Here is a 9,736-nt window from a genome sequence, read left to right as displayed (position 1 = left end):
GGGGGGGGGGGGGGGGGGGGGGGGGGGGGGGGGGGGGGGGGTTGGGGATGGTTGCTGAGTTGCTACGCCCACGGCATGCCCAGCTGAACCCCGATCAGCCCCTCTCCCCCTGCGCAGCACAACACTGTTGGCTTAGCTGCTTATTCCCATGACAACTGCCCGCCTGAGCACCAGATGTGTGCAAAGAGGGGAGAAAGAAGAATGGAAAGTGTTCAAATATATCTATGGCTGAGGCGGCTGCGTTGCTTCGCCTTGACTGACACTGGAAGGAACCGAGTGCGGTGTCAAAACGCTTTCTACTCATGTGGTCATATTTTATTTGACACGAAGCTGAAGCATTTAACAACACAGTGGTATTTACAAAGTAATGTTTAACAAACACAACAAAAACGTTTGCATAACTAATACCATTCTATTCAATTCAAAGTAGAGTTGTCTGCCTGCAGTGTTTTGCTGCTGTCAAGATTGAAGGAGGAGGATTGTGTGGGTGTGTGTGTGTTTGTGGCTGTTATTAGGGGAGTATAGGTAATGAGAAACAAGTGTTATGTGGTGCTGGTGGCTCACACGTGGCAGATATCATCATCATTGTTCAATTTAGTGACAGACCTTGCAGCTCAAACCTGCGTGCAAAGAACATAACCACATAACCAGACTTGGACACAGTTTTGAGCTAAATGCTAACGTGCACGCCGTGGTAGTTCAGCATGCAAGCATACTAACGTTTGCTTTTTAGCACTAACTATGAGGTAGCGTAGAGTTGAGATTGATGGGAATGTAATAGCTTTTCAGTATTTAGTCATAACCTGAAGTATTGGACTACCTAAAACCTAATCTGATAATGGCGCTACACGGAAAAGTCAGAGGATCGCCGAAATGATCACAATTCAGAGGGTGACATGAATGTCTCTACCAAATTTAAATGCAATCCATTCAACAGCTGAGGAGATATTTAACTAAAAAACAACATCAACCCGTTTGTGATGCTAGAGGAAAAGTTGGTGTGATTTATTATAGGGGACTGTGAATGTGCTACATTTCATGGCAATCCACTTGTCTCTCTTATTTTAGACAGGAACCATTGATTTGCACACTTCAAGCTGTACGGTGAGGTGACTCATTAGGTTACTCATTAAGCTGAAGACAAATCATTTCTAACCTTTTCTGTACAGCCCTTTCTGTGTTGCTGCCGGCGAATGAAAAGAGCCACCGACTCATTAATGTCATTTGAGACTGCAGAGCTCCTGTCCTCAAATCACACTTACATTAAAGTATAGCTCAATGAAAATGGTGAGCTCATAGGTGATAATTTAGTAATTGCCTCTGTGTGCTGGATTGAGGAGCTACTTGAAGTTGTTTTCAGGGCCTGGGGGGGGGGGGGGGCTGGTGCCGTGGAGCAGGTGCTGAGGTGCCTGTCAACACTTATTTGCTGTTGTTCTCTCTCACGCAGCTACTTTATTCACTTAGAGACACAACGCACCACTTTAGCAAGAGGGGCAAATTGAAGCTGCGGTTGAATGCGTTGCACTCTGTGACTTTACCTCAAACAGAAACCTCCTCTTCAGTCTGCTGGAGAGCCAGGCGAGTAGGAGTTAACGACGTAGGCTGCAGTGTTTTCATTGGCTTTGCAGACATAAACAAGAGCCGTACTTGTGCGTGACCCCTGGGCCTGACCCCAGAGATAGACGCTTCTCTAATGGGTGTCTCTTTCAGCAGGCGGCCAGGCCAGGGGAACAGAGGAGCCATTGTTTGGGCCACGGAAAGCCGATGCTCTCCCCATTAAAGTGCTGAGCATATAGAGGAGGGGACCGTAGGAGTCATGAAGGCGAGGTAAACAGCAAAGGAGACAGAGGACATCTTTGGCACACAGGGTTTAAATTTAGGATATCTTTTTTTTAAAACAATCTCCTCTGCAGAGATGACACCCGGGTCTCTAGTCACATGATTCTTATACGTTTTGACAGTTGTATAAATAACAATGTTAATTAGCTCCTATTAAGGCTTGAAATTTCTACACTTCAAACACCTAAGACACAGGATTGAGAGGGGAGCACTGAACAGTTGTGTACTCTAAACCAACCGTGACTGGGGCAGGGGCTGTTGTTCTGTTTCAACCACATCCTCTGACACACTCTGTCATTGTGTGCATGTGTTTGTGTCGGGGGGGGGGGGGGCCCGCAGACAAGGGAGTTTTTTTTGCAGCGAGTGGCCAAACAGGTGAGTCGGGCATCGGCACAGTGTGAAACCGTACCTGGCATGCATGACAATAGAAGTGCCACGCGTCAGCCCCGAGGGAGGTGACTGTAAGCCGTCTGGTATGGTGAATAAAAGAGCAACGCAGTGTGATTTTAAGCACACTGTAACATAAGCACGTTTATATTAGATTTAATAAGCGATTTAGAATAAAGTATCATCCATAGAAATGAAAACAATATACTGCACCTTCTTTAAAACTCTGTGAGGAGAATGCACTTTTGCTCACCACACAAACCAGAAATACACACTAAACATTCACGATTGTATCTGTCGAGAGTAATCAATCACTCCCGTGCCTCGAGGGCATCCATGCTGCAGTGTAACTAATCTGCAGGAGACACAGTCGACAGTGCAATGCACTGCAGTGCGAGCTACTCATTTGCTCTTTACATAGGCTCAGTCAGTTGTCATGCAACACTTGATTGTATGTGCGTAGAGTGCAGACAGCGGTTATTAGAAAGGGTTGGAGGCCCCAGTGCTCCCACTAATTTAATGACCTAACAGCAGGAGGGATGTGATGGGCATGGTCTCTGTCAAACGCCTGGCCAGCTTCAAACACCTGGCTAGCCTCAGACACTCGGCTAATCCATCAGCGGCTTACTTTCACAATATAACTCCTTAAACTAAAAGCTTGGGCTCAAGAGAGAAGGGAGCAGCAGAATTCAGTTCCAGTTAAGAGAAAAACAGTTTTCAGTTGTGAAAGACTGGACTTATTGAAAATCTATTTTGCATGTCTATCATTTTTCTAACTCATCGGATTTTGCTATTGTACTTAAGCCATCAATCTCCTGCTTTTCTTACACATTAAGTGAAGTTTTTTTTCCCTTAAGAAGAGCATTAGTAGCATGGTGTTATTTGTTCCTGTAAAGACATAAACTTAATGCAACTTGACACCTTCAATAAAATTTTATTGAAAAAAAGTACCAATAAACAACAAGAAATCCAGAAAAAAGATTTGTAGAGCAAAGCTCCATATGTACAGCATATTGCACTACAGAACAAATTGTCTTTACTTCCATATTATATCAACAACCAAAAAAAAAAAAATATATATATAAACACAAAAATGAGTGCACAGTAGAGTCTCGAAAACACACAGTCAATGTTTACAAAAATGCTACATTTTTCGCTGGGTCTCATTTTCTTGGTTTACAGAGAGTGTGTGATAATCAAGACTTCGTTGAAACTGAGCAGTTAAAGGCATATTCCAGGGTTTTTAGAAATACATGTACACGTTTATCTGTTCTTTAAAGATGGGCCAATATTCCATAGCTCTCAGCTCACGAGCCAAGGCAACCAGAACCATGAATTATTTTGGTTTGCTTGGTTTTGTTTTTTACACCACGGTGAGTTGTGCAAGGAATGTTGCAAGTTCATTTTTTTATTTAAAAAATGCCCTTGATCTCATGGACTTCAAGAAGGATCCTGCTCGTATTAAAAATTGTTTTTACAAGCAATGAACTGTCCTTATAAAAGCACACCCTTTTTCTTAAGAAAATACATTTTAAAAAAGTTAAGAAAGACCACGAAGAAGAAATATTATCGGTAAAAAAAAAAAAATAAAAATAAAAACCTTCCTCGAAAACTTCAAATTTATATAAAGTGGACTACAAAATTCAAGACACTGACGGTTTCCATAAAATACATGTCCCACTCTAGGGATTCTCCACACTCACATTTAACAATGAGTGCAGCTTGGGAACCTCATTCTAACAAAATGATACAGGGAACCACGGTGGCTGGTTTCCCTTTCAAATAAATCAAACAGGCCGGCAATCCGAGCCTACTTGTTGAATGCACAGGTATACATCTGACACATGGCAAGATTAGCCCAATAGAACAATCCAGAGTATAGAATAGACATTAACACACAACAGATAAGGGACCCATGGGATCTACAGAAACAAAGTACTTTCCAGTGCATGTTGATTACAACACAATGATTTAAGAATTGAACACACAAACAAACGCCTAGTGACTTAATATGAAGTCAACCTTTTCATGTGTGTTTTGAAGCATCTCTAATGTCATGTGTATCATTAGCAATGGGTGGGATGGGTAATGACTCATTAGTTACAAAGGAAAGGTCATATCCTGTTGAAACTGCATAGAAACTGCTGCTTTTCTAAACCACATTTTGTGAATGTACCCATGATGACTGGGGAATCGGGTGGTGGAAGATAATGAAAAAGGTCTGAATTGGTTCGGGCCCTTCCCTGGAATATCACAACCTTATAAGAGAAATACACCGCCCAAAATCCAACGCCCATCCCCTAGGCTTGAAAGGTGAGGTTTGTAGTTTTCTTCTTCGTGAAGAGCAGCAGCTGTGCTCATGGTGAATTCATGTTGGTTTCAATGTATTCCAATGGTAGCGACAGTTACACTTTGGACATGTGGGATGAATATACTGCTTCCTCGACACAATATTGTCCTCCTCACAGCTGTGAAGCTCTGACAGAAGCAGTGCATGCGGCAGAAACAATGATGGAACTTGCACTGCGGAAACATTTCCACCATCGAAAAGCATCGAACCAACATGAATTCTTACTGACCATAGCCGTTGTTCTTCACAAAAAGCCAAACTACAAACATCTTAGAGCCTAAAGGAGATGAGCAATACTAAAGAAAGTAGAATTTGAGTTGAGCGTCACATAAAGCAATGTCAGGTAAAATGAAGGCCAACCTGCCCGGCACAACTGAAGTCCAAAACAAAAAAGAAAAAATAAGAAGTAATTGCACACACGGGTGTATACAGTAGAAATGGGCAAATATACATAAATAAGAAGGGAAAGAAAATAAATTACAAAGAAAAATGAACCGATGATGAATAACAGCCAAGTAATAAAGGAGTAGCACAAAGAGGAAGTCAAGAGCCAATGGTGAGACGGGGCGCTACAGGGACTGGCTCAGCGTTCAGGATCCGCAGGAAACTACAACCACCACCACATTCAGTGCACCTCACACGCCTTACTACTACATGCTCAGTAGCCCCCGTCACCACCACAGCCGGCCTCGGTCTCCTCAGTCAAACTGTACCTTTATGTGTTTGTGCTGAGACAATTGTCCAGCAGGATTTATTTTTGTTATCTGAAATGAAAATGAAATAGACTTGACAATACCTCGACCGGTACCGCCATAAATAAAAGGGTGAAAACGCTGCTTCTTCTTCTAACCATGTCACAGATTCTCAAGGTTACCAGTAGCCCACAAAGTCTGTCCCTGAGAAATCTTTCAGAGAATGAGAGGAAACCCTAATTATGCAGTGATAAACTTGACACGTCGTAAGGAGCAAGTAATTACAGACCCCTGATATGTACTGCTCCTTGGGTCCACAAGTTGGCTTGGGTTCAGCAATGGGAAATATAACAAACAGCATCCTCAACAGTGTCTTTAAACATATTCATATTTCAACAATAATTACAGTCTTTCTCATTTTTTGTCTTTTTTGTTAGCTGAGTGGTTATATGTACTAAAAATGTCCCCAAATCTGGATCTGAGCACCAAAGATCACCCAATAGAATACAAAATGATGTAAAACCCGATAAAAGTAGCCTGAGACGATCTGTTTCACAGATTGATTATGCAGTATTGTTTGGTGTTCAGAAAACACACGGTGAAAAGAAACAATAAACCAGGATAGCGACCTTTTTGCGTGTGGCTCTATTGTGACTCTAGTGTGTAGCCTGAAACATTCTAGAATCCAGTCCAAATGCCAGACTGCAGTTAGTCAGGCCTCAACATTGATTACTTGTCTTGGACATGAGAGTGAATACATCTTGAAATGGTGCGGCGAGAAAACAAGCCATAAGTGAAAACCTTCATACAAAGACAGAGGTTAGCGCGGTAACAATCTGAGCTCTTGAAGGGTGTACGGCTAGTGCAAAAACAGTGGATCCACAGCTCCACTTCAAGGGCATGGAGGTCTGAAAACAATCACATGAAAAGAACACACGGAAAACTAAAGCGATAACTTGAGTGTGGGAACAACGGAGGAATGAGTCTTCTCACTGAAATTCTGAATAAAATCATCCCGGTGGACTTGGGACAAATTGTTTAGTTGCTATTCAGGTAAAGAATACTTAAATTTTGCTCCATATAACAAACAATGCACTTTACTTTAATGTTGTAATTTAGTGCGCAGGTGCTCGACCTCTAAAAACACATGCAAAAGTCAGCACCGCCTCACGTTAATCTCAATATCTTTTCATGGATCCTTTCAAGTTTCTTTCCCAGGCCTTCTTCAGCGTGCTCCATCCCAGACAACATCCAGCCACCCAGGAGAGTAATAAGGAAGTTATAGGCATAACTTATAATGTAATAATAATGTATTGTAGTAATAATATTGATAGTAATATAATATACAATAAGGGAGTTGCATAATCAGTAACTTGAAATAATCAGTAACAGTAGTAATAAGTCAATAAAAATGATCTCTTCATATGTTTGGGTTTAGCCTAAAAGATTTGTATTTCAAGTGTCCACTGTTGACTAAGCACTTTCTGCTGTCATTCAAAATAATACTTATTTAGTCCAATTAATTTATTTCTTGAAGTTTGTAACCAGTATGAATTATCCCGATAACAGCTTGTAAGCTGTTTTTACGTTTGCTGGCAGTCACCAGGCATGTTTGACCCGTCACTGATGTTCAGCACTGCAAACTCCACCCGGATACTTCCTGAGTCATCACATTGTTCTGACATGCAGCACGTGACTGAAGAAAGGCTTGCCTTTAAAACATCTGTGCATATTTAAAAAAAAAAGATATCTAGATTACAAGTTACGGTGAGCAGACTTTTTCAGGTGCAGAAACTTTGTTCCCAATATTTTTGAATGACACCGAGGGATCGTGTTCAAACGTAATACCATACCAAAGAAGATGGAGGAGTCAGGAAATAACAAAAACAGAAAGTAAAATCAAGAAATTAAGAAAAGATAAATGTTCCATTGAGGTGAGGTGCAAAATGCTTTGTTCTGAGAAGTTGCCTCTTTGGAAAATAGTAAATCAACATGTCTGGTCACCTGGGAAACTTCGGAAAATTAAACCTCACACCACATGTCCTTTCATTTCCTAACCATCTCCTCTCGCCTCATCGCAAAATTGCTCAATACTCATTCGGCAGAAGACATTGAATAAGGCATTCCCGGGGTCTGTGGAGGTCATTAAAGATGGATACATGTTGAAGTGCAAAAAATTTGAACAAGAACAATGTACTGTACAAAACTACTACACCACACGTATACCAAAATATGAACATTTTCCTGTCGAGGAATCTTCGGGAGCATCATGGCAATCTTCTTGGAAAGAAAAAAACTCACGACCTTGTATAAAAGTTGGTTGTCTCCGTCCCGCGGTGACCCTTTTGTCTCCTTTCTTTTCTCCCCCAAAACAGACCCGTGTTAGATTTGACAGTGCCATTAGGAGTCCAGTTCCTCAGAGAGACGGGGGAGACCCCCCCTCACCTCCGTCCTGCTCTACCTCCTCCAGCAATGAAGCCCCTGTCAAACAGAAGGCTGAGCAGAGCTGCGGCCAGGCGCCACCACATCCGCCCCTGGTTCCTTTGGTTTCGATGGTACTGAAGCAACAAATGAAGACAAATCATACAAGTTAGTGCCCTCTACTGAAAAGAATAAACGACACAAGACTTTACTAGAAATAGTCACTTTAAGGTTGTTTTTCAGTGTGAGCTTTAGTCTGTGTTGCCTGTGATGTGTGGTGATTGACAGTGAACACAGTGAAAGGGGTCGACTGAGACGAGGGTAAGACAAAACTAAACACCGGAACAACGCTGATATTTTCACAACAGTCTGCTTCTGTCGCCAACAATACTTATTAGAGAGGCCTCCCTTTGTGTTTGGGATCCCGACACAACCCGGGCTTCCCGGCAGACATTCCGAGCCGTAAACACATCCATCATACGGTCACACTTTTTCCTAATCTTTCTGGCGGAGATCAGCAGCCAGTGGTTAAGGAGGAGACTCTCTCGAGTTTGCGAGCCAATTGGATTGTGTGCGATTAGTGGTGGGGATAATGCTATCTCTTGCCATTGAGAAGCTGAGATAAGATAATTGCACCGAATGGGATTAGGGAGCTTGTGATGAGAGGCAGGGAGCTCTCTGGGAAACACGTATCTGCACGAGAGAGGTACAGTAGACCAACGGCTCATCTGCAGACGAAAGGCAGACTCCACACCGCCTGATAATGCTGCAGCTATTTTCAGACCACGCGAGTTGTAAACTGAGGGAGACTTGAGATCATACTTTTTCATGACAATGCACAAAAGTGTGCAACCTTTTTTTTTTTTACAAAAGCCTAAATATCTAAAAGGTAGGGATTAGATACGCCATATTGACATGGCTGTTAAGGTGGTGTCCACACATTGACCTCGTTAGCAGCCAAGAACTGCCATTGTGATAAGTCTTTACTCTTATCAATTCGTGGCGAACATTGCAGGGTGTTGCATAAGCTTTGCCAGGTTCCAACCAGCATGTGTGCACGATACTCACTACTACTCGCTACTTGTTCAAAAGAAAAAAAATGGGAGATCTTGATAAAACCAGTTCTCTGTTTTATGACACATCTAAATCTTGCCTGGGGATATTTTTACAAGGCCATAATAATAGCTTAATGTCTGCTTCATATACACACAGTTAATATTTACATGCAGCACAGGGCGGATGGGCTGGCAGCCAGCATGGCTCGACTTGGCACGTCTTTAAAAGTCTAAACTAAATTACACGAGAGACTACAGTCAGTTACAACTCCGGGATCAAAGACGAGGACGGCACAGTGACTGTATGTTTATTGTCAATACGTGCAACGATAAATGGAGACATTAGAGAGTAAAAGTTTCAGGTGTAAAATGAGTCAGCTGATGGATTTATCGTGCTACAAAGCTACAAAGTATACGGTATTTACCGTAAGCTACATGAGAAGCCATTACTCTTTTTAAACAGAAACAGAATGTTCCTGTGACTTCTTGCCCTCCCTTCTACCAAGCTGAGAGAGACGCCCAGACAAACGGAAGAAAAGAGAGAGAGAGAGAGAATGAGAGAGAGAGAGGTGCACAGGCCTGTCGCAACTTAGTCATGAGTCACGCCACCAACTGTCAAAATGACACTCGTGCTCTAAATTTGGCCGGCGATAGTGCCGGAGTCCAGCCAGATGCTCGGTGTCGTCACTCTGACACTAGCCTGATGTGCTTTATCGGTGTCCCATGTGGGCTGTCTGTCAAAGCCAGCTGCTCAGAAGCTCTGCCTTATCTGCTGAGCAAACAGCCCGGACTCTGGATTAGTCACATCAGGGAGGAGACAAGGAGCCAAGGAAAAATACAAAGAGCAGTGGTATGGGATAATGGAGGGTGGCACAAATGGACATCACTGTGAACAAACATCATCACAGCACAGTGAAGGAAAAGTAAATATCCAAAGCTAGCTTCGTATGTTTTCATTTCCAGTGCAACTCCACTCCTGCACCCCTACTCAC

General features: G+C 42.6%; 1 protein-coding gene across 2 annotated transcripts in view; it reads right to left on the bottom strand.

The window, feature by feature from the left end:
• Positions 1-3,144: 3,144 nt before the first annotated feature.
• Positions 3,145-9,736, bottom strand: part of bmf1 (BCL2 modifying factor 1) — a 12,989-nt gene continuing 6,397 nt past the window's right edge. For both annotated transcript variants that reach the window (XM_031847836.1, XM_031847837.1), the window contains one exon: positions 3,145-7,826. In XM_031847836.1, the coding sequence (XP_031703696.1) occupies positions 7,710-7,826 (117 nt within the window). In that variant the 3' untranslated portion in view covers positions 3,145-7,709. The remainder of the gene's footprint in view (positions 7,827-9,736) is intronic.

This window comes from Anarrhichthys ocellatus, unplaced genomic scaffold (assembly GCF_004355925.1).
Source record: "Anarrhichthys ocellatus isolate YVR2014 unplaced genomic scaffold, GSC_Weel_1.0 scaffold7, whole genome shotgun sequence".
Classification (NCBI taxonomy): Eukaryota; Metazoa; Chordata; class Actinopteri; order Perciformes; family Anarhichadidae; genus Anarrhichthys; species Anarrhichthys ocellatus.
Note: the sequence above shows the minus strand (reverse complement) of the source record. Positions and strands in the feature narration are given on the sequence as shown.